General features: G+C 43.1%; 1 protein-coding gene across 2 annotated transcripts in view; it reads left to right on the forward strand.

Annotated features, from left to right (window-relative positions):
- The window catches only part of LOC116355342 (phospholipid phosphatase-related protein type 5), a 32,638-nt gene that overhangs the window by 593 nt on the left and 5,472 nt on the right, over positions 1 to 26,573 (forward strand). For both annotated transcript variants that reach the window (XM_031798729.1, XM_031798728.1), the window contains exons 2-3: positions 24,571 to 24,691; positions 24,940 to 25,190. In XM_031798729.1, the coding sequence (XP_031654589.1) occupies positions 24,571 to 24,691; positions 24,940 to 25,190 (372 nt within the window). The remainder of the gene's footprint in view (positions 1 to 24,570; positions 24,692 to 24,939; positions 25,191 to 26,573) is intronic.

Consider the following 26,573-nt stretch of genomic DNA (forward strand, 5'->3'; position numbering starts at 1 on the left):
TATTTGTTTTATCTATTGAACTTAATGTGTGCAGCATACACTTTATGTTGAGCAAGTGTATACCATATGTGATGTGTCAGGGGGTATGCAGCATGTATGTCAGTGGGTATGCAGCATGTATGTCAGTGGGTATGCAGCATGTATGTCAGTGAGTATGCAGCATGTATGTCAGTGGGTATGCAGCATGTATGTCAGTGAGTATGCAGCATGTGTGTCAGTGAGTATGCAGCATGTGTGTCAGTGAGTATGCAGCATGTGTGTCAGTGAGTATGCAGCATGTGTGTCAGTGAGTATGCAGCATGTGTCAGTGAGTATGCAACATGTGTGTCAGTGAGTATGCAGCATGTGTGTCAGTGAGTATGCAGCATGTGTGTCAGTGAGTATGCAGAATGTGTGTCAGTGAGTATGCCGCATGTGTGTCAGTGAGTATGCAGCATGTGTGTCAGTGAGTATGCAGCATGTGTGTCAGTGAGTATGCAGCATGTGTCAGTGAGTATGCCGCATGTGTGTCAGTGAGTATGCCGCATGTGTGTCAGTGAGTATGCAGCATGTGTGTCAGTGAGTATGCAGCATGTGTCAGTGAGTATGCAGAATGTGTGTCAGTGAGTATGCCGCATGTGTGTCAGTGAGTATGCAGCATGTGTGTCAGTGAGTATGCAGCATGTGTGTCAGTGAGTATGCAGCATGTGTCAGTGAGTATGCCGCATGTGTGTCAGTGAGTATGCCGCATGTGTGTCAGTGAGTATGCAGCATGTGTGTCAGTGAGTATGCAGCATGTGTCAGTGAGTATGCAGAATGTGTGTCAGTGGGTATGCAGCATGTGTCAGTGAGTATGCAGAATGTGTGTATATAATATAATATCAGAGGTTTCTTCCCACACAGACTGACATACATATGCTTTCAAATGAAATTGAATTTGTCAAATGCTTCATAAACATCAGGTGTAGACTACCAGGGAAATGCTTACTTATGGGCCCTTTTCCAACAATGCAGAGTTAAAGATAAATAAATAAATAAATAAATATATATATACAGTATATACAAATAGTGACATGAGTAATAAATACACAGTGAATAACGAATGACAATAATGAGTCAAAATAACATGTCTATATACAGGGAGTAGCAGCAGCGAGTCGATGTGCAGGAATACAAGGTAACTGAGGTAGATATGTACATATAGGGAGGGGTAAAGTGACTAGGCAACAGGATAGATAATAGACAGTAGCAGCATATGTGGTGAGTGTGTGTGTGTGTGTGTGTGTGTGTGTGTGTGTGTGTGTGTGTGTGTGTGTGTGTGTGTGTGTGTGTGTGTGTGTGTGTGTGTGTGTGTGTGTGTGTGTGTCTGTGTGTGTGTGTGTGTGTGTGTGTGTGTGTGTGTGTGTGTGTGTGTGTGTGTGTGTGTGTGTGTGTGTGTGTGTGTGTGTGTGTGTGAATCTGTGTGTGGCGTCAGTGTGCATGGTATGTGTGTGTGTTCCCATGCGATGTCAATGCATTCACATATCTACAGTGTGCGTGGATGAGTATTAGACACTACAGTACAGTATAGTATAAATTATACATTGTACGAGTAGAAGTGAACCCCATAGACAGAGCTGACCCTTGACCTTCCCCTCCAGGCTGGTCTCTATGCTCTACTTCAGTCCACTCCTATCACTTCATTAAGGCTTTAGCTCTGAGCCCAGTACATTAAGGGTTTGATATTAACAGTGGTGGACTGTGGCTGAGTGTGGGCAAGGGACTGGACACGCGCCTTAGTGCTTATTGAAGCCATAAATTGCACTGAAACCTGGAACTTCTGCAATCTCTGGCTTTGGACATTAGATTGTATGTACACTGAACAATAATATAAACGCAACATGTAAAGTGTTGGTCCCATGTTTCATGAGGTAAAATAAAAGTACCCATCCCCACAAAAAGCTTATTTCTGTCTATTTTTGGGCACAAATTTGTGTACATCCCTGTTAGTGAGCATTTCTTCTTTGCCAAGATAATCCATCCACCTGACAGGTGTGGCATAACAAGAAGCTGATTAAACAGCATGACATTCACAGGTGCACCTTGTGCTTGGGACAATAAAAGGTCACTCTAAAATGTGCAGTATTGTCACGCAACACAATGCCCCAGATTTCCCAAGTTTTGAGGGAGCGTGCAATTGGCATGTTGACTGCAGGAATGTCCACCAGAGCTGTTGCCAGATAATTTCTCTACCATAAGCCGCCTCCAACGTTGTGCTAGAGAATTTGGCAGTATGTCCAACCGTTGTGAACAGAGTGCCCCATGGTGGCGGTGGGATTATGGTATGAGCAGGCATAATCTACAGAGAACAAACACATTTGCATTTTATCGATGACAATCTGAATGCTCAGAGATACCGGGACCGCCATCACCTCATATTTCAGCATGATAACGCACGGCCCCATGTCACGAGGACCTGTACACAATTACTGGAAGCTGAAAATGCCCCAGTTCTTTCATGGCCTGTATACTCACCAGACATGTCACCCATTGAGCATGTTTGGGATGCTCTGGATCAACATGTACGAAAGCGTGTTCCAGTTCCTGCCAATATCCAGCCATTGAAGAGGAGTGGGACAACATTCCACAGGCCACAATCAACAGCCTGATCAACTCTATGAGAAGGAGATGTGCTGCGCTGCATGAGGCAAATGGTGGGCACACCAGATACTGACTGGGTTTCTGATCCACGACCCTAACTTTTTTAAAGGTATCTGTGACTAACAGATGACTAACTGTGAATATCTGTATTCCCAGTCATGTGAAATCCATAGATTAGGGCCTAATGAATTTATTTCAATTGACTGATTTCCTTATATGAACTGTAACTCAGTAAAATCTTTGAAATTGTTGCATGATGCGTTTCTATTTTTGTTCTGTATAAATGGATAGATAGATAGATAGGTGGGTGGGTGGGTGGGTGTGTTTGTCTATGTGGAGATGACAGTATTTGTGAGAGACAGTGAATCTGTACAGCATGTTAAGTGTGTTCTACTGTATATGTGCATCCATGCAAGTGTGTGTGCGCAACTACCTGCTTGCGTGTGTGTGAATATGTGTCTGCCTCTATCTATCCGTATACGAGGGAGAACATCTCTGCACATCACAGGGCACTGTAGTCTGGTGTGTGTGGGCGGACAGCAGGCAGCTATAGCATCCTTCACTTCCAGCTACGGAAATGGGTTACATTCTGTGTGACGGATACATCTCACCACCAGTGTGTGTGTGTGTGTGTGTGTGTGTGTCGTGTGTGTGTATGCAGGTGTGTGTGCAGGTGTGTGTGTGTGGAGGCTCTACACACTATGAGAGCCATTGGGAATGCCAAGGCTAAGTGGGGCACAATTCTGGCCAACACACACACACACACACCACTCAGCCTCTAGTAGTAATTACAGTAGCCATCTACATGGCAACACTGCAGTTGGAAGCACTACTTATACCATATCTGGACTGTAAACCCCGGTGGCTAATTACATGTGTGTGTGTCTGTGTGAGTGTGTGTGTGTGTGTGTGTGTGTGTGTGTGTGTGTGTGTGTGTGTGTGTGTGTGTGTGTGTGTGTGTGTGTGTGTGTATTGTGTGTGCGTGTGCGTGTGTTGTATTTGACAAGCCACCCCTGGACCTACACAATGAGAGGGTTGAGTTACAAGCACTTACCAGTTTAACATTTGAACTGATCGTCTGCTCAACAGTGTTAACGTTTGGTCATGTTAGCCATGTATAGAATGTGGAAGTAGTCTGGCTGGTGTAGCGGTAATCGGTAATGCCGCAGCCTCCAGTACACGTCTACGGTGTCGGCATACAGTAGGTTTAAACCCCGGCCTATTGCCTTTTGACATAACGTCTATCTTTGCACGCTGTTATCCTCGTTGTCTGTTCAATAAAGTCTGAAAATACCCTACATATAATACATGTGCCCTATAGGAGGGGACGTGGTGAATGGGAACTCAGCTTGAAGTTGAAGAGCTATTTTAGAAACTTTGTAAATATCTGGGTCACACACACACACACACCCACACACATACCTAATGCTAAATACTGGTGCCCTGAAGAGCTGTTCTCTGTTCTGCTGCTAAGCCCTTGGAACATTATGGAGAGGGAGAGAGGGCGAGGTAGCGAAAGGAGAAAAAGAGAGAGACAGTAGAGAGGAAAGGGGGAAGACAGAGAGAAGAGGGGAAGACTGGGAGAGAAAGAGGAGAAGGATAGAGAGCAGAGAGAGAGAGGGAGTTTAGAGGGTGATATAAAGAGAAAAGAGACTAGAGGGGGAGGAAAGAAGAAAGTAGGAAAGAAGAAGAACGACAGAGAATGATAGAGAGGTAGGGGGAGGGAGAGAGAGAAAGAGAGAGAGAGAAAGAGTTGTTTGTGTGTTTGTGTTGCCTGTCAGTCAAGCCGTAGGAAGTCCCCTTCTCCTCCTGAATTATGGAATGGATCCTGACAGGCAGATAGAGCTGCTGCTGCTGATAACCATACATAGATTGTGTCCCAAATGGCACCCTATTCCATATATAGTGCACTACTTTTGGTATGGGCCCTGGGCAAAAGTAGTGCACTATATATGTCGGGAAAAGGGTGACATTTAGGATGCAACCAGAGAGAGCCAGAGGACAGAGGATAGTGGTGGTGTCACATCAACACCCTTCCCCTCTGTCTCGGTCCCACTGAATGGGACCTGGATATTGAGATTGGTTCCTCCCAATATAAAGAAAAATAGGTGAGAGAGAGTAGACTACCCTCTGTCTGTCTGTCTGTCTGTCTGTCTGTCTGTCTGTCTGTCTGTCTGTCTGTCTGTCTGTCTGTCTGTCTGTCTGTCTGTCTGTCTGTCTGTCTGTCTGTCTGTGTGTGTCTCTGTCTGTCTGTCTGTCTGTCTGTCTGTCTGTCTGTCTGTCTGTCTGTCTGTCTGTCTGTCTGTCTGTCTGTCTGTCTGTCTGTCTGTCTGTCTGTCTGTCTGTCTGTCTGTCTGTCTGTCTGTCTGTCTGTCTATCTGTGTCTCTATCTATCTATCTATCTATCTATCTATCTGTCTGTCTGTCTGTCTGTCTGTCTGTCTGTCTGTCTGTCTGTCTGTCTGTCTGTCTGTCTGTCTGTCTGTCTGTCTGTCTGTCTGTCTGTCTGTCTGTCTGTCTGTCTGTCTGTCTGTCTGTCTGTCTGTCTGTCTGTCTGTCTGTCTGTCTGTCTGTCTGTCTGTCTGTCTGTCTGTCTGTCTGTCTGTCTGTCTGTCTGTCTGTCTGTCTGTGTCTCTGTGTCTCTGTGTCTCTGTGTCTCTGTATGTGTCTCTGTCTGTGTCTCTATATGTGTCTCTGTCTGTGTGTCTCTGTCTGTGTCTCTTTGTCCAACTAAACAGGATTTTGTTGAACTGTGAGGAGAAAAAAATAGGGATAGAAAGAGAGGGAAGGACAGAAAGAGAGAGGGAGATCATATGAAATGGAGTATAAAGAGAGAGGGAGATCATATGAAATGGAATAGAAAGAGAGAGGGAGATCATATGAAATGGAATAGAAAGAGAGAGGGAGATCATATGAAATGGAATAGAAAGAGAGAGGGAGATCATATGAAATGGAATAGAAAGAGAGAGGGAGATCATATGAAATGGAATAGAAAGAGAGAGGGAGATCATATGAAATGGAATAGAAAGAGAGAGGGAGATCATATGAAATGGAATAGAAAGAGAGAGGGAGATCATATGAAAAGGAGTAGAAAGAGAGAGGGAGATCATATGAAATGGAATAGAAAGAGAGAGGGAGATCATATGAAATGGAATAGAAAGAGAGAGGGAGATCATATGAAATGGAGTATAAAGAGAGAGGGAGATCATATGAAATGGAGTATAAAGAGAGAGGGAGATCATATGAAATGGAGTAGAAAGAGAGAGGGATATCATATGAAATGGAGTATAAAGAGAGAGGGAGGTCATATGAAATGGAGTATAAAGAGAGAGGGAGATCATATGAAATGGAGTAGAAAGAGAGAGGGAGATCATATGAAAAGGAGGAGAAAGAGAGAGGGAGATCATATGAAATGGAGTATAAAGAGAGAGGGAGGTCATATGAAATGGAATAGAAAGAGAGAGGGAGATCATATGAAATGGAATAGAAAGAGAGAGGGAGATCATATGAAAAGGAGTAGAAAGAGAGCGATGGAAGGGGAGAAATGGTCTGGACTATAACCTAGATTCTCCACAAAGCGACCGGGAAGTCTGCCCAGGCAGGAATGAAAGAGAGAATAAAGGAAGGATGAGAGAGAAGGAAGAGCAAGAGAGAGTGTGGGTAGGAAGCTAAATCGTCATGGTAACACTAGGACTGGTTTGTGAGACTCTATGCCATGTTCAGTTGAAGTCGGAAGTTTACATACACCTTAGCCAAACGCATTTAAACTCAGTTTTTCACTATTTCTATCATTTATTCTTGTAAAGATTCCCTGTCTTAGGTCAGTTAGGATCACCACTTTATTTTAAGAATATGAAATGTCAAAATAATATTAGAGAGAATGATTTATTTGGGCTTATATTTCTTCCATCACATTCCCAGTGGGTCAGAAATTGACATACACTCAATTAGTATTTGGTAGCATTGTCTTTAAATTGTTTAACTTGGGTCAAACGTTTCAGGTAGAATTCCACAAGTTTTCCACAATAAGTTGGGTGAATTTTGGCCCATTCCTCCTGACAGAGCTGGTGTAACTGAGTCAGGTTTGTAGGCCTCCTTGCTTGAACACACATTTTCAGTTCTGCCCACAAGTTTTCTATAGGATTGCGGTCAGGGCTATACCTTGACTTTGTTGTCCTTAAGCCATTTTGCCACAACTTTGGAAGTATGCTTGAGGTCATTGACCCATTTGCAAACAAGCTTTAATTTCCTGACTGATGTCTTGAGATGTTGCTTCAATATATCCACTTAATTTTCGTTCTCATGATGCCATCTATATTGTGAAGTGCACCAGTCCCTCCTGCAGCAAAGCACCCCCACAACATGATGCTGCCACCCCCATGCTTCACGGTTGGGATGGTGTTCTTCGGCTTGCAAGCCTCCCCCTTTTTCCTCCAAACATAACGACGGTCATTATGGCCAAACAGTTCTATTTTTGTTTCATCAGACCAGAGGACATTTCTCCAAAAAGTACGATCTTTGTCCCCATATGCAGTTGCAAACCGCAGTCTGGCTTTTTTGTGGTGGTTTTAGTGCAGTGGCTTCTTCCTTGCTGAGCGGCCTTTCAGGTCATGCCGATATAGGACCCGTTTTACTGTGGATATAGATACTTCTGTACCTGTTTCCTTCAGCATCTTCACAAGGTCCTTTGCTGGAGTTCTGGGATTGATTTGCATTTTTCGCACCAAAGTACGTTCATCTCTAGGAGACAGAACGCGTCTCCTTCCTGAGCGGTTTGACGGCTGCGTGGTCCCATGGTGTTTATACTTGCGTACTATTGTTTGTACAGAACGTGGTACCTTCAGGTGTTTGTAAATTGCTCCCAAGGATGAACCAGACTTGTGCAGGTCTACATTTTTTTTCTGAGGTCTTGGCTGATTTCTTTTGATTTTCCAATGATGTCAAACAAATAAGCACTGAGTTTGAAGGTAGACCTTGAAATACATCCACAGGTACACCTCCAATTGACTCAAATTATGTCAATTAGCCTATCAGAAGCTTCTAAAGCCATGACATCATTTTCGGGAATTTTCCAAGCTGTTTAAAGGCACGGTCAACTTAGTGTACCTAAACTTCTGACCAACTGGAATTGTGATACAGTGAATTATAAGTGAAATAATCTGTCTGTAAACAATTGTTGGAAAAATGACTTGTGTCATGCACAAAGTAGATGTCCTAACCGACTTGCCAAAACTATAGTTTGTTAACAAGACATTTATGGGGTGGTTGAAAAACTCATTTTAATGACTCCAGTCTAAGTGAATGTAAACTTCTGACTTCAACTGTATGTTATTCACAAGTTTTTATATAGAATTTATAAGGCACTAACTGTATGCATCGGGACCCCATCACACACACACACACACACACACATACCGTGAGATGACGATGTGTAACGAACAATAGGGAAATATAAAATCAAAGTTCATTGTTGTCACTTGCATAGGTTTGCAGATGCTAATAATAACTAGCAATACAAAACAATATGCACAGAATCCCAAAAAGTACAGGTTTGTGTCAAGAACTGCAGCGCTACTGGGTTTTTCACACTCAACAGTTTCCTGTGTGTATCAAAAATGGTCCACCACCCAAAGGACATCCAGCCAACTTGACACAACTGTGGGAAGCATTGGAGTCGACCAGCATCCCTGTGGAACACTTTGTTTACATTTATTATTATTATTATTCATTTTTTTGCGTGGGTGTGTGCTATACCACTTCTTATAACTATAAGTTAAGTATATCTATAAGAAAAATAAGATGTGTCAAATAAATGACACCCAGCTTTGGATTTGGTTTGATGACTTCTAGGTGGCTACATGTCAAGATCAAGCTTCTAGGTTACAGCAGAGACATTAAATCCCTTCCTGGGTCAAGGTCCCTGTTGCCTAAATTGTTTGGTGCGTAAAAACCCCCAGATATAATAATAATAATAATTTGGGTTGAAATAGCACCCCTTGTGTGCACCTCCGGTAATACCGTATGCTCCGGTATGGTACAGAAACGGTACGATGGTATGAATATCTGCATACCGCCCAACCCTACCGCTGTCCATCAACATTATCTTATAAAATCATTATAAAATCTCTATATCACTTATTAACCTCTCCCTTCGTCTCTCCATCATCCATTCTCCTCTTCTATTGTAAACGGCTGTGACTCCTGAACACGCTCCACTGTTGGACATGAGAAAGCTCTTCTGCTCCACTTTCCAACCGTGAGATTTGACAGATCTACCAGCAGTCACAAGCACCAGCACACACACACTGATACAGTATACACACACACACACACACACACACTCACTCACACACTGATACAGTATACACACACACACACTCCCTCACACACTGATACAGTATACACACACACACACACACACACACTCACTCACACACTGATACAGTATACACACACACACACTCCCTCACACACTGATACAGTATACACACACACACACACACACACACACACACACACACACACACACACACACACACACACACACACACACACACTGATACAGTATACACACACACACACACACTCCCTCACACACTGATACAGTACACACACACACACACTCCCTCACACACTGATACAGTATACACACACACACACACTCACTCACACACTGATACAGTATACACACACACTCCCTCACACACTGATACAGTATACACACACACACACAGTTCACACATAGACTCTCTCTCTCTCTCTCTCACACACACACTCCCTCACACACTGATACAGTATACACACACACACACACTCCCTCACACACTGATACAGTATACACACACACACACTCCCTCACACACTGATACAGTATACACACACACACAGTTCACACATAGACTCTCTCTCTCTCTCTCTCTCTCTCTCTCACACACACACTCCCTCACACACTGATACAGTATACACACACACACACTCACTCACACACTGATACAGTATACACACACACACTCCCTCACACACTGATACAGTATACACACACACACACACTCCCTCACACACTGATACAGTATACACACACACACAGTTCACACATAGACTCTCTCTCTCTCTCTCTCACTCACACACTGATACAGTATACACACACACACTCACACACTGATACAGTATACACACACACACAGTTCACACATAGACTCTCTCTCTCTCTCTCTCTCTCTCTCTCTCTCTCTCTCTCTCACTCACACACTGATACAGTATACACACACACACACACACACACACACACACACACACACACATATACACACTTCAAAGAAAAACACAGCAATGTGATCCTCTCTGAAGGAGAAGACAGCCGGTATCAATCATCGTTGGTCACCCTCATCTATCATCTTCTCTCTCTCTCTGTCTCTCTCCCTCTCCCTTCTCTCTCTCTCTTTCTCTCTCTCTCTCTGTCTCTCTCTCTCTCCTCCCTCATTTTTCTTCATCTCTCTCTCTCTGTTGCTCTCTCTCTCTCTCTCTCTCTCTGTTGCTCTCTCTCTCTATCTCTCTCTCTTTCTCCCTCTCCTTTCCTCCATCCCTTCCTGCGACTCTTGAAAGTCAGCAGGAAGGAGCAGGTCCATCTTTGGTTCATTTGATCTGTTCTAACTAGTGTTTCACATCTGTCTGTCAGTCCTCTCTTCACTTCTCATCTTCTGATCTAAAGCTCCACGTTGGAGTCCAGCAGTGTCTCCGAGTGTCACAGACAGCAGAATACCAGTATTTGTAGGTTCTACTCCTCTGTGAGTGCCAGTTATGTAAACTCATTGTCACCAGTGTGTCTGACACAGTCTCTTTAAGAGTGTTTACCTATTGATAATATTGTGGCAGCAGCCGTTCACATGAATCCACAAAGGGCCCGACATTGCAAGCAAACCTCAGTGTGTGTGTGTCTGTGTGTATTCATGCCCATAGGCCTGTGCAGCGGTGTGTTTGTGCGTGTATGCCTGGTACTGTACGTGCGCATACGTACAGTATGTGTGTGTGTGTGTGTGTGTGTGTGTGTGTGTGTGTGTGTGTGTGTGTGTGTGTGTGTGTGTGTGTGTGTGTGTGTGTGTGTGTGTGTGTGTGTGTGTGTGTGTGTGTGTGTGTGTGTGTGTGTGTGTACTTGTGCATGTTAATAATGTAAAGGCTCCTGGATAGAGGATGTGCCATAGCTGACTGTTTAAAATGTGTTATTATGTATAAATGATGTTTCCCCTCCCTTTATACTGCTGTAGTAGAACACTGGTATCTCACCTGTAAAAAGACACACACTACAGACTAACACTAAACACTAACCATCACCACTAACATGAGGCCTAGAGGCTAACACTGAACCAAACGTGGTGAATGCTCAGTCACTTAACATGTGTTGTGTGTGTTAATATTGAAGTGAGGCATGTGTGAAGTCCATTACAGTCCATTATAAGACGGGTTGCGACGTTGGTTCTGTTAATTAGGGTTGCCATATTGGGTCGATTTCAAGCCTCGACTCATCTAATGGGTTTCCATTGAGTTGTATTGACGTTTGACGGTACACTAGAATCGCGCCTGTGGTGAGATCCTGAGGTTACAGGGTTTTCCTCCAACTGTGCATCCAGTCCCTGTCGGGAATCAGAATCCATATTTGGATTAAAAAGTTCAAAGTGCAACAGAGTAGGAGCACAAGAGAGCACAATGACATTACACATAACCTCCACTCCACATCCAAACGAATAGACCCCGTGTTCACAAAATAGCTGTTTTACACCATAGCTGTTTAACACCATAGCTGTTTTACACCATAGCTGTTTAACACCATAGCTGTTTAACACCATAGCTGTTTTACACCATAGCTGTTTTACACCATAGCTGTTTTACACCATAGCTGTTTAACACCATAGCTGTTTTACAACATAGCTGTTTTACACCATAGCTGTTTTACAACATAGCTGTTTTACACCATAGCTGTTTTATACCATAGCTGTTTTACACCATAGCTGTTTTACACCATAGCTGTTTAACACCATAGCTGTTTTACACCATAGCTGTTTTACACCATAGCTGTTTTACACCATAGCTGTTTTATACCACAGCTGTTTTACACCATAGCTGTTTTACACCATAGCTGTTTTACACCATAGCTGTTTAACACCATAGCTGTTTAACACCATAGCTGTTTTATACCATAGCTGTTTTACACCATAGCTGTTTTACACCATAGCTGTTTTACACAGTAGCTGTTTAACACCATAGCTGTTTTACACCATAGCTGTTTTACACCATAGCTGTTTTACACCATAGCTGTTTAACACCATAGCTGTTTTACACCATAGCTGTTTTAAACCATAGCTGTTTTACACCATAGCTGTTTTACACCATAGCGGTTTTACACCATAGCTGTTTTACACCATAGCGGTTTTACACCATAGCTGTTTTACACCATAGCTGTTTTACACAGTAGCTGTTTTACACCATAGCTGTTTTACACCATAGCTGTTTTACACCATAGCTGTTTAACACCATAGCTGTTTTACACCATAGCTGTTTTACACCATAGCTGTTTTACACCATAGCGGTTTTACACCATAGCGGTTTTACACCATAGCTGTTTTACACCATAGCTGTTTTACACCATAGCTGTGTTACACCATAGCTGTTTTACACCATAGCTGTTTTACACCATAGCTGTTTTACACCATAGCGGTTTTACACCATAGCGGTTTTACACCATAGCTGTTCTCCATTTACCTCTCTGTTTCCCATAGTTATACCGCTGTCCTCACATCACTGCTTCCCCACTCACATCCTCACATCCCTGCTTCTCCACTCACTTCCTCACATCCCTGCTTCACCACTCACTTCCTCACATCCCTGCTTCACCACTCACTTCCTCACATCCCTGCTTCACCACTCACATCCTCACATCCCTGCTTCCCCACTCACTTCCTCACATCCCTGCTTCCTCACATCCCTGCTTCTCCACTCACTTCCTCACATCCCTGCTTCACCACTCACTTCCTCACATCCCTGCTTCACCACTCACTTCCTCACATCCCTGCTTCTCTACTCACTTCCTCACATCCCTGCTTCACCACTCACTTCCTCACATCCCTGCTTCTCCACTCACTTCCTCACATCCCTGCTTCACCACTCACTTCCTCACATCCCTGCTTCACCACTCACTTCCTCACATCCCTGCTTCACCACTCACTTCCTCACATCCCTGCTTCTCCACTCACTTCCTCACATCCCTGCTTCTCCACTCACTTCCTCACATCCTTGCTTCACCACTCACTTCCTCACATCCCTGCTTCACCACTCACTTCCTCACATCCCTGCTTCTCCACTCACTTCCTCACATCCCTGCTTCACTGCTCACTTCCTCACATCCCTGCTTCCTCACATCCCTGCCTCACCACTCACTTCCTCACATCCCTGCTTCACCACTCACTTCCTCACATCCCTGCTTCACCACTCACATCCTCACATCCCTGCTTCCCCACTCACTTCCTCACATCCCTGCTTCCTCACATCCCTGCTTCTCCACTCACTTCCTCACATCCCTGCTTCACCACTCACTTCCTCACATCCCTGCTTCACCACTCACTTCCTCACATCCCTGCTTCTCCACTCACTTCCTCACATCCCTGCTTCACCACTCACTTCCTCACATCCCTGCTTCTCCACTCACTTCCTCACATCCCTGCTTCTCCACTCACTTCCTCAAATCCCTGCTTCTCCACTCACTTCCTCACATCCCTGCTTCTCCACTCACTTCCTCACATCCCTGCTTCACCACTCACTTCCTCACATCCCTGCTTCACCACTCACTTCCTCACATCCCTGCTTCTCCACTCACTTCCTCACATCCCTGCTTCACCACTCACTTCCTCACATCCCTGCTTCTCCACTCACTTCCTCACATCCCTGCTTCTCCACTCACTTCCTCACATCCCTGCTTCTCCACTCACTTCCTCACATCCCTGCTTCTCCACTCACTTCCTCACATCCCTGCTTCACCACTCACTTCCTCACATCCCTGCTTCACCACTCACTTCCTCACATCCCTGCTTCTCCACTCACTTCCTCACATCCCTGCTTCACTGCTCACTTCCTCACATCCCTGCTTCCTCACATCCCTGCCTCACCACTCACTTCCTCACATCCCTGCTTCACCACTCACCTCCTCACATTCCTGCTTCATCACTCACATCCTCACATCCCTACTTCCCCACTCACTTCCTCACATCCCTGATTCCTCACATCCCTGCTTCTCCACTCACTTCCTCACATCCCTGCTTCACCACTCACTTCCTCACATCCCTGCTTCACCACTCACTTCCTCACATCCCTGCTTCTCCACTCACTTCCTCACATCCCTGCTTCACCACTCACTTCCTCACATCCCTGCTTCACCACTCACTTCCTCACATCCCTGCTTCACCACTCACTTCCTCACATCCCTGCTTCTCCACTCACTTCCTCACATCCCTGCTTCTCCACTCACTTCCTCACATCCCTGCTTCACCACTCACTTCCTCACATCCCTGCTTCTCCACTCACTTCCTCACATCCCTGCTTCACCACTCACTTCCTCACATCCCTGCTTCTCCACTCACTTCCTCACATCCCTGCTTCACCACTCACTTCCTCACATCCCTGCTTCACCACTCACTTCCTCACATCCCTGCTTCTCCACTCACTTCCTCACATCCCTGCTTCACCACTCACTTCCTCACATCCCTGCTTCACCACTCACTTCCTCACATCCCTGCTTCTCCACTCACTTCCTCACATCCCTGCTTCACCACTCACTTCCTCACATCCCTGCTTACTCACATCCCTGCTTCATCACACACACACACACACACACACACACACACACACACACACACACACACACACACACACACACACACACACCTAGCAAACACACTCTCTATTATGGTGGTCATAGTGGGAGTTAGCCCAGTGGATCACACAACCCCTGTTTCAACCTCTTCTCTTTAGATCCTCAGTAGCACACACACACACAACCACTCATCTGATCACACACACACACACACACACACACACACACACACACACACACACACACACACACACACACACACACACACACACACACACACACACACACACACACACACACACAGAGAGAGAGACCTCCCCTTTGACACAGATTCACACATACTCACACACAAGCCCTTTATCTCCCTAACCCCTGTTAGATCCTCCATACAGCTCTGATCAGAATACTGCTGAGCCCCTCCAATGATCACAGGACCCTTTGACAGAGAGAGACCGATGATGTAGGGTACATGATCATGCAATATGCATGGTGCGGTAGGAGCGTGGGATGCTAAAACGCTAGATAGCTAAATCTCACCGCATACTGAACACTATTAGAAAAAAATATGCAATCTAGACCCTAAAAGGGTTCTTCGGCTGTCCCCATAGGACAACCCTTTGAATAACCTTTTTTTGGTTCCAGGTAGAAACCCTTTTGGTTCCAGGTAGAACTATTTTGGGTTCCATGTAGAACCCTCTGTGTAAAGGGTTCTACATGGAAGATTATGTGTTTAGATCAGTATGTAATAAGATTTAATTGAACTACAGCATTCATCCAGGCTTTTGAAAAATGTATCTAAAGAGTTTGGGAATCCCTGAGAAGAGTGATCTCTGATGCTAGATACTGTTCCTTCTATTTGAAAAACATCGTTCAGCTCTTGCACAGCCTTCACATTACTTCAGATAGTCTGACATCACAAGGGAAGGATCAAGGATCATACAAAGCCCTACACATCTCCTCCTCCTCTCCTCCTGTCTCCTCTCCTCACTTCTCCTCTGCTATTCAAGACAGCCAAGCCTTCAAGTGTGACTCTCACACTCTGACAGATGATTAGAAGACCCAGACCTAGATTTCTACCACTACATGGCCCTCCTTGTGCTATGGAGCGGTAAACACACACACACGCATGCGCACACACACACACACACACGCATGCACACACACACCCTCTGTGGAAAGGCGTTCTTCCTGGAACCCAAAAATATGATCCTATGGGGACGGCCGAAGAACCCTTTTGGAACCCTTTTTTCTAGGAGTGTACGCTAACATCTGAGCCCTCACCGGGGCCCTCAGGCCTGTGTAGAGTGAAGGGGAATGAGAGGAGACAGTAATAGCGTTAGCCTGTGAGGTGGTTGAGTCATCTTCAGAGCTCAGCACCCGTAGGGACAGAGACCATGCATATGAATGGCATCGTTTGCATCCCACATGGCACCCTATTATCCTATAGTGCACTACTTTTGACCAGAACCCCATGGACCCTGGTCAAAAGTAGTGCACTAAGCATGGAATAGGGTGCCATTTGGGACACAGCCCCGTTTAAGACTACTTTTGGTCGTTACTATACATGGGTACTATTGGGAAGGCATAACCCTGCTGAACCATGGCTGTTGTAAATGCCAGTGGGGCAAAACTGGATGTACTATCTACTATATATATCTATATACAGTAGTTATATCTCTGTACAGTAGTTATATCTCTGTACAGTAGTTATATCTCTATACAGTAGTTATATCTCTATACAGTAGTTATATCTCTGTACAGTAGTTATATCTCTATGCAGTAGTTATATCTCTAACAGTAGTTATATCTCTGTACAGTAGTTATATCTCTATAAAGTAGTTATATCTCTATGCAGTAGTTATATCTCTAACAGTAGTTATATCTCTATACAGTAGTTATATCTCTGTACAGTAGTTATATCTCTATGCAGTAGTTATATCTCTAACAGTAGTTATATCTCTGTACAGTAGTTATATCTCTATACAGTAGTTATATCTCTAACAGTAGTTATATCTCTATACAGTAGTTATATCTCTATACAGTAGTTATATCTCTGTACAGTAGTTATATCTCTATGCAGTAGTTATATCTCTAACAGTAGTTATATCTCTGTACAGTAGTTATATCTCTATACAGTAGTTATATCTCTATGCAGTAGTTATATCTCTAACAGTAGTTATATCTCTATACAGTAGTTATATCTCTGTACAGTAGTTATATCTCTATGCAGTAGTTATATCTCTAACAGTAGTTATATCTCTGTACAGTAGTTATATCTCTATACAGTAGTTATATCTCTAACAGTAGTTATATCTCTATACAGTAGTTATATCTCTATACAGTAGTTATATCTCTAACAGTAGTTATATCTCTAACAGTAGTTATATCTCTATACAGTAGTTATATCTCTAACAGTAGTTATATCTCTATACAGTAGTTATATCTCTAACAGTAGTTATATCTCTAACAGTAGTTATATCTCTAACAGTAGTTATATCTCTAACAGTAGTTATATCTCTAACAGTAGTTATATCTCTAACAGTAGTTATATCTCTATACAGTAGTTATATCTCTAACAGTAGTTATATCTCTAACAGTAGTTATATCTCTGTACAGTAGTTATATCTCTATACAGTAGTTATATCTCTATACAGTAGTTATATCTCTAACAGTAGTTATATCTCTATGCAGTAGTTATATCTATATACAGTAGTTATATCTCTAACAGTAGTTATATCTCTATACAGTAGTTATATCTCTAACAGTAGTTATATCTCTAACAGTAGTTATATCTCTAACAGTAGTTATATCTCTATACAGTAGTTATATCTCTAACAGTAGTTATATCTCTGTACAGTAGTTATATCTCTAACAGTAGTTATATCTCTATGCAGTAGTTATATCTATATACAGTATGTAACGGCGTTCTTCGTTTGTTGAGAGAGAGTCGGACCGAAATGCAGCGTGGTGGTTACTCATGTCTTTAATGAAGAAAAGTGCGATACATGAAAATAACTAATAAATACAAAAACAACAAACGGAACGTGAAACCTAATACAGCCTATCTGGTGAAACTACACAGAGACAGGAACAATCACCCACAAAAGACAAAGCGAACAACTCAGGCTACCTAAATACGGTTCCCAATCAGAGGCAACGAGAAGCACCTGACTGCTGATTGAGAACCGCCTCAGGCAGCCAAGCCTATACAACACCCCTAATCAGCCGCGATCCCAAATACTACAAACCCCAATATGAAACACAACACACAAACCCATGTCACACCCTGGCCTGAACAAATAATTAAAGAAAACACAAAATACTAAGACCAAGGCGTGACAGAACCCCCCCCCCCCCAAGGTGCGGACTCCCGGACGCACCTCAAAACCATAGGGAGGGTCCGGGTGGGCGTCTGTCCATGGTGGCGGCTCCGGCTCGGGACGTGGACCCCACTCCATAAATGTCATAGTTCCTCCCCTTCGCGTCCTGGGATAATCCACCCTCGCCGCCGACCATGGCCTAATAGTCCTCACCCAGAACCCCACAGAACTGAGGAGCAGCTCGTGACTGAGGGGCATCTCGGGACTGAGGGACAGCTCGGGACTGAGGGGCAGCTCGGGACTGAGGGGCAGCTCGGGACTGAGGGGCAGCTCGGGACTGCGGGGCAGCCCGGAACTGAGGGGCAGCTCGGGACTGAGGGGCAACTCGGGACTGAGGGGCAGCTCGGGACTGAGGCAGCTCGGGACTGAGGGGCAGCCCGGAACTGAGGGGCAGCCCGGAACTGAGGGGCAGCCCAGTACTGAGAGGAAGCCCAGTACTGAGAGGAAGCCCAGTACTGAGAGGAAGCCCAGTACTGAGAGGAAGCCCAGTACTGAGATGAAGCTCAGGTAGGTAGTAGGCTCCGGTAGATCCTGGCTGGCTGGCGGATCTGGAAGATTCAGGTTGACTGGCGGATCTAGCTGCTCTATGCAGACTGACAGCTCTGACTGCTCCATGCAGGCTGACAGCTCCTTGCAGACTGGCAGCTCTTTGCAGACTGACAGCTCTGACTGCTCCATGCAGGCTGACAGCTCCTTGCAGGCTGACAGCTCCTTGCAGACTGACAGCTCCTTGCAGACTGACAGCTCCCTGCAGACTGGCAGCTCCTTGCAGACTGACAGCTCTGACTGCTCCATGCAGGCTGACAGCTCCTTGCAGACTGGCAGCTCCTTGCAGACTGGCAGCTCCTTGAAAACTGGCAGATCCTTGCAAACTGGCAGCTCCTTGCAGACTGGCAGCTCCTTGCAGACTGGCAGCTCCTTGCAGACTGGCAGCTCCTTGCAGACTGACAGCTCCTTGCAGACTGACAGCTCCCTGCAGACTGGCACCTCAGGCTGCTTCAAACAGGCAGGAGGCTCCGGCAGCGCTGTAGAGAAGAAAGGCTCTGATAGCGCTGAACAGGCGGGAGACTCCGACAGCGCAGGAGAGGAGGAAAACGCTGTCTGCGCTGAACAGGTGGGAGACTCTGACAGCGCAGGAGGGAAGGAAGGCTCTGGCTGTGCTGAACAGGCGGGAGACTCCGACAGAGCAGGAGAGGCGAGGCGCACTGTAGGCCTGATGCGTGGTGCGGGCACTCGTGATACTGGAGCGAGGACACGCACAGGAAGCCTGGTGCGGGGAGCTGCTACCGGAGGACTGGTGTGTGGAGGTGGCTCTGGATAGACCGGACCGTCCAGGCGCACTGGAGCTCTTGAGCACCGAGCCTGCCCAAGCTTACCTGGCTCGATGCCCACTCTAGCCCGGCAAATACGAAGGGCTGGTATGAACCGTACCGGGCTCACCGTGCGCTCACTAGCATAACACGGTGCCTGCCCGGTCTCTTTAGCCCACCGGAAAGCACAGGGAGTTTGCGCAGGTCTCCTACCTGGCATAGCCATACTCCCTGTAAGCCCCCCCCCCCAATAATTTTTTGGGGTTGCTTCTCGGGCTTCCTTGCCAACCGTGTTCCCTCGTATCGCCGGCTCCTATCTCCTGCTGCCTCTGCTTCCTCCTTGGGGCGGCGATATTCACCAGGCTGAGCCCAGGGTCCTCTTCCGTCTAATATCATCTCCCAAGACCAGAAGTCCTTATATCGCTGCTCCTCATGATTAACAGGGAGAGTTGGCTCAGGTCTGACTCCTGACTCTGCCACTCTCTCCCTGAGCCCCCCCCCAATAAATCTTTTGGGGTGACTTTCGGGTTTCGCTCTGTGCCGCCGTGTTTTCCTTTTCGACTCCATTCGCCTATAGCCTTCTTCGCACTGCTCAAGCGAATCCCATGCGGGCTCCTGCACTCTCTCTGGGTCGGCCGCCCACCTGTCGATTTCTTCCCACGTCGTATACTCCAATCCATTGCTGTCCAATACGTCCTCCCATGTCCATTCCTCCTTTCGCTTTTCCTGCGGTCGCTGCCTGTAACCACGCCGCTCGGTCCGTGTGTGGTGGGTGATTCTGTAACGGCGTTCTTCGTTTGTTGAGAGAGAGTCGGACCGAAATGCAGCGTGGTGGTTACTCATGTCTTTAATGAAGAAAACGGCGATACATGAAAATAACTAATAAATACAAAAACAACAAACGGAACGTGAAACCTAATTACAGCCTATCTGGTGAAACTACACAGAGACAGGAACAATCACCCACAAAAGACAAAGCGAACTCAGGCTACCTAAATACGGTTCCCAATCAGAGGCAACGAGAAGCACCTGACTGCTGATTGAGAACCGCCTCAGGCAGCCAAGCCTATACAACACCCCTAATCAGCCGCGATCCCAAATACTACAAACCCCAATATGAAACACAACACACAAACCCATGTCACACCCTGGCCTGAACAAATAATTAAAGAAAACACAAAATACTAAGACCAAGGCGTGACACAGTAGTTATATCTCTATACAGTAGTTATATCTCTAACAGTAGTTATATCTCTATACAGTAGTTATATCTCTAACAGTAGTTATATCTCTATACAGTAGTTATATCTCTATACAGTAGTTATATCTCTATACAGTAGTTATATCTCTATACAGTAGTTATATCTCTAACAGTAGTTATATCTCTATACAGTAGTTATATCTCTAACAGTAGTTATATCTCTATACAGTAGTTATATCTCTATACAGTAGTTATATCTCTAACAGTAGTTATATCTCTGTACAGTAGTTATATCTCTATACAGTAGTTATATCTCTATACAGTAGTTATATCTCTAACAGTAGTTATATCTCTATACAGTAGTTATATCTCTATACAGTAGTTATATCTCTGTACAGTAGTTATATCTCTAACAGTAGTTATATCTCTATACAGTAGTTATATCTCTGTACAGTAGTTATATCTCTATACAGTAGTTATATCTCTAACAGTAGTTATATCTCTATACAGTAGTTATATCTCTATACAGTAGTTATATCTCTGTACAGTAGTTATATCTCTAACAGTAGTTATATCTCTATACAGTAGTTATATCTCTGTACAGTAGTTATATCTCTATACAGTAGTTATATCTATATACAGTAGTTATATCTCTATACAGTAGTTATATCTCTATACAGTAGTTATATCTCTGTACAGTAGTTATATCTCTAACAGTAGTTATATCTCTAACAGTAGTTATATCTCTAACAGTAGTTATATCTCTATACAGTAGTTATATCTATATACAGTAGTTATATCTCTAACAGTAGTTATATCTCTAACAGTAGTTATATCTCTATACAGTAGTTATATCTCTATACAGTAGTTATATCTCTAACAGTAGTTATATCTCTAACAGTAGTTATATCTCTATACAGTAGTTATATCTCTAACAGTAGTTATATCTCTATACAGTAGTTATATCTCTAACAGTAGTTATATCTCTAACAGTAGTTATATCTCTAACAGTAGTTATATCTATATACAGTAGTTATATCTCTGTACAGTAGTTATATCTCTGTACAGTAGTTATATCTCTATACAGTAGTTATATCTCTAACAGTAGTTATATCTCTGTACAGTAGTTATATCTCTGTACAGTAGTTATATCTCTATACAGTAGTTATATCTCTGTACAGTAGTTATATCTCTGTACAGTAGTTATATCTCTATACAGTAGTTATATCTCTAACAGTAGTTATATCTCTATACAGTAGTTATATCTCTATACAGTAGTTATATCTCTGTACAGTAGTTATATCTCTAACAGTAGTTATATCTCTAACAGTAGTTATATCTCTAACAGTAGTTATATCTCTATGGAGTAGTTATATCTCTAACAGTAGTTATATCTCTGTACAGTAGTTATATCTCTATACAGTAGTTATATCTCTATACAGTAGTTATATCTCTGTACAGTAGTTATATCTCTAACAGTAGTTATATCTCTGTACAGTAGTTATATCTCTAACAGTAGTTATATCTCTGTACAGTAGTTATATCTCTATACAGTAGTTATATCTCTATACAGTAGTTATATCTCTGTACAGTAGTTATATCTCTAACAGTAGTTATATCTCTATGCAGTAGTTATATCTCTATACAATAGTTATATCTCTGTACAGTAGTTATATCTCTATACAGTAGTTATATCTCTGTACAGTAGTTATATCTCTATGCAGTAGTTATATCTCTATACAGTAGTTATATCTCTGTACAGTAGTTATATCTCTAACAGTAGTTATATCTCTGTACAGTAGTTATATCTCTATACAGTAGTTATATCTCTATACAGTAGTTATATCTCTGTACAGTAGTTATATCTCTATACAGTAGTTATATCTCTGTACAGTAGTTATATCTCTGTACAGTAGTTATATCTCTATACAGTAGTTATATCTCTAACAGTAGTTATATCTCTAACAGTAGTTATATCTCTATACAGTAGTTATATCTCTATACAATAGTTATATCTCTAACAGTAGTTATATCTCTATACAGTAGTTATATCTCTATACAATAGTTATATCTCTGTACAGTAGTTATATCTCTAACAGTAGTTATATCTCTAACAGTAGTTATATCTCTAACAGTAGTTATATCTCTAACAGTAGTTATATCTCTATACAATAGTTATATCTCTAACAGTAGTTATATCTCTATACAGTAGTTATATCTCTAACAGTAGTTATATCTCTATACAGTAGTTATATCTCTAACAGTAGTTATATCTCTAACAGTAGTTATATCTCTAACAGTAGTTATATCTCTAACAGTAGTTATATCTCTAACAGTAGTTATATCTCTATACAATAGTTATATCTCTAACAGTAGTTATATCTCTATACAGTAGTTATATCTCTATACAGTAGTTATATCTCTATACAGTAGTTATATCTCTATACAGTAGTTATATCTCTGTACAGTAGTTATATCTCTATGCAGTAGTTATATCTCTATACAGTAGTTATATCTCTAACAGTAGTTATATCTCTAACAGTAGTTATATCTCTATACAGTAGTTATATCTCTAACAGTAGTTATATCTCTATACAGTAGTTATATCTCTATACAGTAGTTATATCTCTATACAGTAGTTATATCTCTAACAGTAGTTATATCTCTAACAGTAGTTATATCTCTATACAGTAGTTATATCTCTAACAGTAGTTATATCTCTATACAGTAGTTATATCTCTATACAGTAGTTATATCTCTATACAGTAGTTATATCTCTAACAGTAGTTATATCTCTAACAGTAGTTATATCTCTATACAGTAGTTATATCTCTAACAGTAGTTATATCTCTATACAGTAGTTATATCTATATACAGTAGTTATATCTCTAACAGTAGTTATATCTCTATACAGTAGTTATATCTCTAACAGTAGTTATATCTCTATACAGTAGTTATATCTCTATACAGTAGTTATATCTCTAACAGTAGTTATATCTCTAACAGTAGTTATATCTCTAACAGTAGTTATATCTATATACAGTAGTTATATCTCTAACAGTAGTTATATCTCTATACAGTAGTTATATCTCTAACAGTAGTTATATCTCTATACAGTAGTTATATCTCTATACAGTAGTTATATCTCTATACAGTAGTTATATCTCTATACAGTAGTTATATCTCTGTACAGTAGTTATATCTCTATACAGTAGTTATATCTCTATACAATAGTTATATCTCTATACAATAGTTATATCTCTAACAGTAGTTATATCTATATACAATAGTTATATCTCTATACAGTAGTTATATCTCTAACAGTAGTTATATCTCTATACAGTAGTTATATTTCTAACAGTAGTTATATCTCTATACAGTAGTTATATCTCTATACAGTAGTTATATCTCTAACAGTAGTTATATCTCTAACAGTAGTTATATCTCTATACAGTAGTTATATCTCTAACAGTAGTTATATCTCTAACAGTAGTTATATCTCTATACAGTAGTTATATCTCTAACAGTAGTTATATCTCTAACAGTAGTTATATCTCTAACAGTAGTTATATCTCTATACAGTAGTTATATCTCTAACAGTAGTTATATCTCTATACAGTAGTTACACTAAACCAGTACCCACCACCTCTCCACACTAAACCAGTACCCACCTCCTCTCCACACTAAACCAGTACCCACCTCCTCTCCACACTATACCAGTACCCACCTCCTCTCCACACTAAACCAGTACCCACTTCCTCTCCACACTAAACCAGTACCCACCTCCTCTCCACACTAAACCAGTACCCACCTCCTCTCCACACTAAACCAGTACCCACCTCCTCTCCACACTAAACCAGGGTCCTGCCCTGCTGTTTCCTCCACTGAACATTGATTATTCAGCAACCGTAAAAATGTAATGTACAGTCAGCGGGTTTCTTCCCCAGAGGAAAGTAACAGAATGGAGTACTTCCAGTTGTTGTACTGTTAATACTGTATGACCGCATAAGTTACTGTGGCTGGCTGAAACTAGACATAAATAATGCCATATACAAGAACTGAGTATACTGTGAACAAATACAGGATACCGTTCTGATGTAGTGGGTTTGGATTTGCTCGTAGCTCTTTCAGTGTTTTACACTAACCTCTCTGCCTTTCTCTCTGTCTGTCTGTCCATCCGTCCGTCTGTTCGTCTGTCTGTAGATTCTGATTGGAGAGGTGACAACGTTCTTTGTGAAAGCGGAGGGGGCTCAGGAGAAGACCATTGTGACGGCTGACTGCTGTTACTTCAACCCCCTCCTCCGCAGGATAGTACGCTTTCTGGGTGAGCCTCGGCTATAGGTCCCACTGTACATTAGACCATATTAAACCTGGTGTATATTGGTCCTAAAATATTAGGCATGCTGCCTCACTACTGTCATTCAGCATAGAATGAAGGGTTTTTATCTCTCTCTGCCCTCTCGTCTGTCTCTCTATTTCTCCCTCTCTTCCTATCCCTCTCTCTCTCCTCCCCTATCCTTTCCCCTCACTCTCCACCTCCTCCACCCCCGTTCTCCTCCTCCACCCCCTCAGGTGTCTACTCCTTTGGCCTCTTCGCCACCACCATCTTCGCCAACGCAGGCCAGGTGGTGACAGGAAACCAGACCCCTCACTTCCTGTCTGCCTGCCGCCCCAACTACACAGTCTTGGGCTGCCAGTCCCCCATGCAGTACATCACAGAGCGCCGCGCCTGCACTGGGAACCCCTACCTGGTTGCGTCTGCACGCAAGTCCTTCCCCTCCAAGGACGCGGCCCTCAGCATCTACTCTGCTGTCTACACAGTGGTAGGAACAAGGGGGAAGTTAGAGGGGAAGGAATAAAGTGTGACACCGGGAAGAATAGAGATATGTTTTCTGACATCAGTGTTTTGAAGTGTGAATGTATGTTTCTGTACATTTCTATGTGCTTAGTGGAGGTAGAGGGTATATCTAGAATTTATATCTCTGTGTGTGCTTCTGTGGAGGTACTGTATATTTAGACTTTATAACTCTGTGTGTGCTTCTGTGGCGGTGCTGTATATCTAGACTCTATAGCTCTGTCTGCTTCTGTGGAGGCACTGTATATTTAGACTTTATATCTCCGTGTGTGCTTCTGTGGAGGTACTGTATATCTAGACTTTATAGCTCTGTGTGTACGTCTGTGGAGGTATATCTAGACTTCATAGCTCTGTGTGTGCTTCTGTGGGGTTACTTTATATTTAGAATGTATAGCTCTGTGTGTGCTTCTGTGGAGGTACTGTATATCTAGAATGTATAGCTCTGTGTGTGCTTCTGTGGAGGTACTGTATATCTAGAACGTATAGCTCTGTGTGTACGTCTGTGGAGGTATATCTAGACTTCATAGCTCTGTGTGTGCTTCTGTGGGGTTACTTTATATTTAGAATGTATAGCTCTGTGTGTGCTTCTGTGGAGGTACTGTATATCTAGAATGTATAGCTCTGTGTGTGCTTCTGTGGAGGTACTGTGTAAGAGTGCGTGCTGGTGGCAGGGAAGTCAGGTTCAGGAGATCGAACTTGGTATAAAACGGAGCAGTTTAATAAGTGCTCAAAAAACAAAATATACAAAATAATACAAGTGGGTACAAAACCCGTCGCACACCAGAACATAACTTGCACATAGCTTACAAACAAACAATCACCGACAAGGACAATGGGGGGGAACAGAGGGTTAAATGCACACATGTAATGAATGGAATTGGAACCAGGTGTGATACAAGACAAGACAAAACCAAAGGAAAATTAAAAGAGGATCAGCGATGGCTAGAAGGTCAGTCAGCGACTTCGACCGCCGAACACCGCCCGAACAAGGAGAGGGACCAACTTCGGCGGAAGTCATGATTTCCTGTATATGTAGACTTTTATAGCTCTGTGTGTGCATCTGTGGAGGTACTGTATATCTAGAATGTATAGCTCTGTGTGTGCATCTGTGGAGGTACTGTATATCTAGAATGTATAGCTCTGTGTGTGCATCTGTGGAGGTACTGTATATCTAGAACGTATAGCTCTGTGTGTGCATCTGTGGAGGTACTGTATATCTAGAATGTATAGCTCTGTGTGTGCATCTGTGGAGGTACTGTATATCTAGAATGTATAGCTCTGTGTGTGCATCTGTGGAGGTACTGTATATCTAGAATGTATAGCTCTGTGTGTGCATCTGTGGAGGTACTGT

Source organism: Oncorhynchus kisutch, linkage group LG20 (assembly GCF_002021735.2).
Source record: "Oncorhynchus kisutch isolate 150728-3 linkage group LG20, Okis_V2, whole genome shotgun sequence".
Taxonomy (NCBI): Eukaryota; Metazoa; Chordata; class Actinopteri; order Salmoniformes; family Salmonidae; genus Oncorhynchus; species Oncorhynchus kisutch.